We start from the raw sequence: 525 nt of genomic DNA on the forward strand, positions 1-525 counted from the left end.
ATATATATATATATATATATATATATATATATATATATATATAGTGAATTTATGAAATATAATGTTCTGGTCCAGTTATACATATACAGTATATATATATATATATATATATATATATATATATATATATATATATATATATATATATATATATATATATATATATACATATATACATAGAAAGATCAGATTAAGTTGGAAGTGAAGGAGTTGAAATGATTATGACACCAAGAGCAGAAAAGGTATTAACCGAGTGAAGAGTTGTAAATAATAGATTGTTACTAGCAAAATTCAAATCGAAGCAGTGCAAAATGCATATTATAGTTTGCTATGACCCAACAAATTATTCTCCTGTAGAAAGAGAAGAGGAATACTACGAAGAACTGCAGAGTGTAGTAGATGAGATCCCTGAGAGAGATATGAAAATTGTGATTGATGACTTCAATGCTAAAGTTGGAAGGAACAATCGAGGGATAAAAAATGTGATTGGTGTCGAGTGTCTTAATGAATTTGCAAATAAAAATG

The 525-nt window shown here is 25.7% G+C and overlaps 1 protein-coding gene across 1 annotated transcript in view; it reads left to right on the forward strand.

Annotated features, from left to right (window-relative positions):
• Window positions 1-311: 311 nt before the first annotated feature.
• Window positions 312-525, forward strand: part of LOC137651696 (craniofacial development protein 2-like) — a 621-nt gene continuing 407 nt past the window's right edge. Inside the window, exon 1 of the mRNA XM_068384915.1 lies at window positions 312-525. This exon is cut by the window's right edge and continues 407 nt beyond it. Coding sequence (XP_068241016.1) covers window positions 312-525 — 214 coding nt within the window.

This window comes from Palaemon carinicauda, chromosome 13 (genome assembly GCF_036898095.1).
Source record: "Palaemon carinicauda isolate YSFRI2023 chromosome 13, ASM3689809v2, whole genome shotgun sequence".
Taxonomy (NCBI): domain Eukaryota; kingdom Metazoa; phylum Arthropoda; class Malacostraca; order Decapoda; family Palaemonidae; genus Palaemon; species Palaemon carinicauda.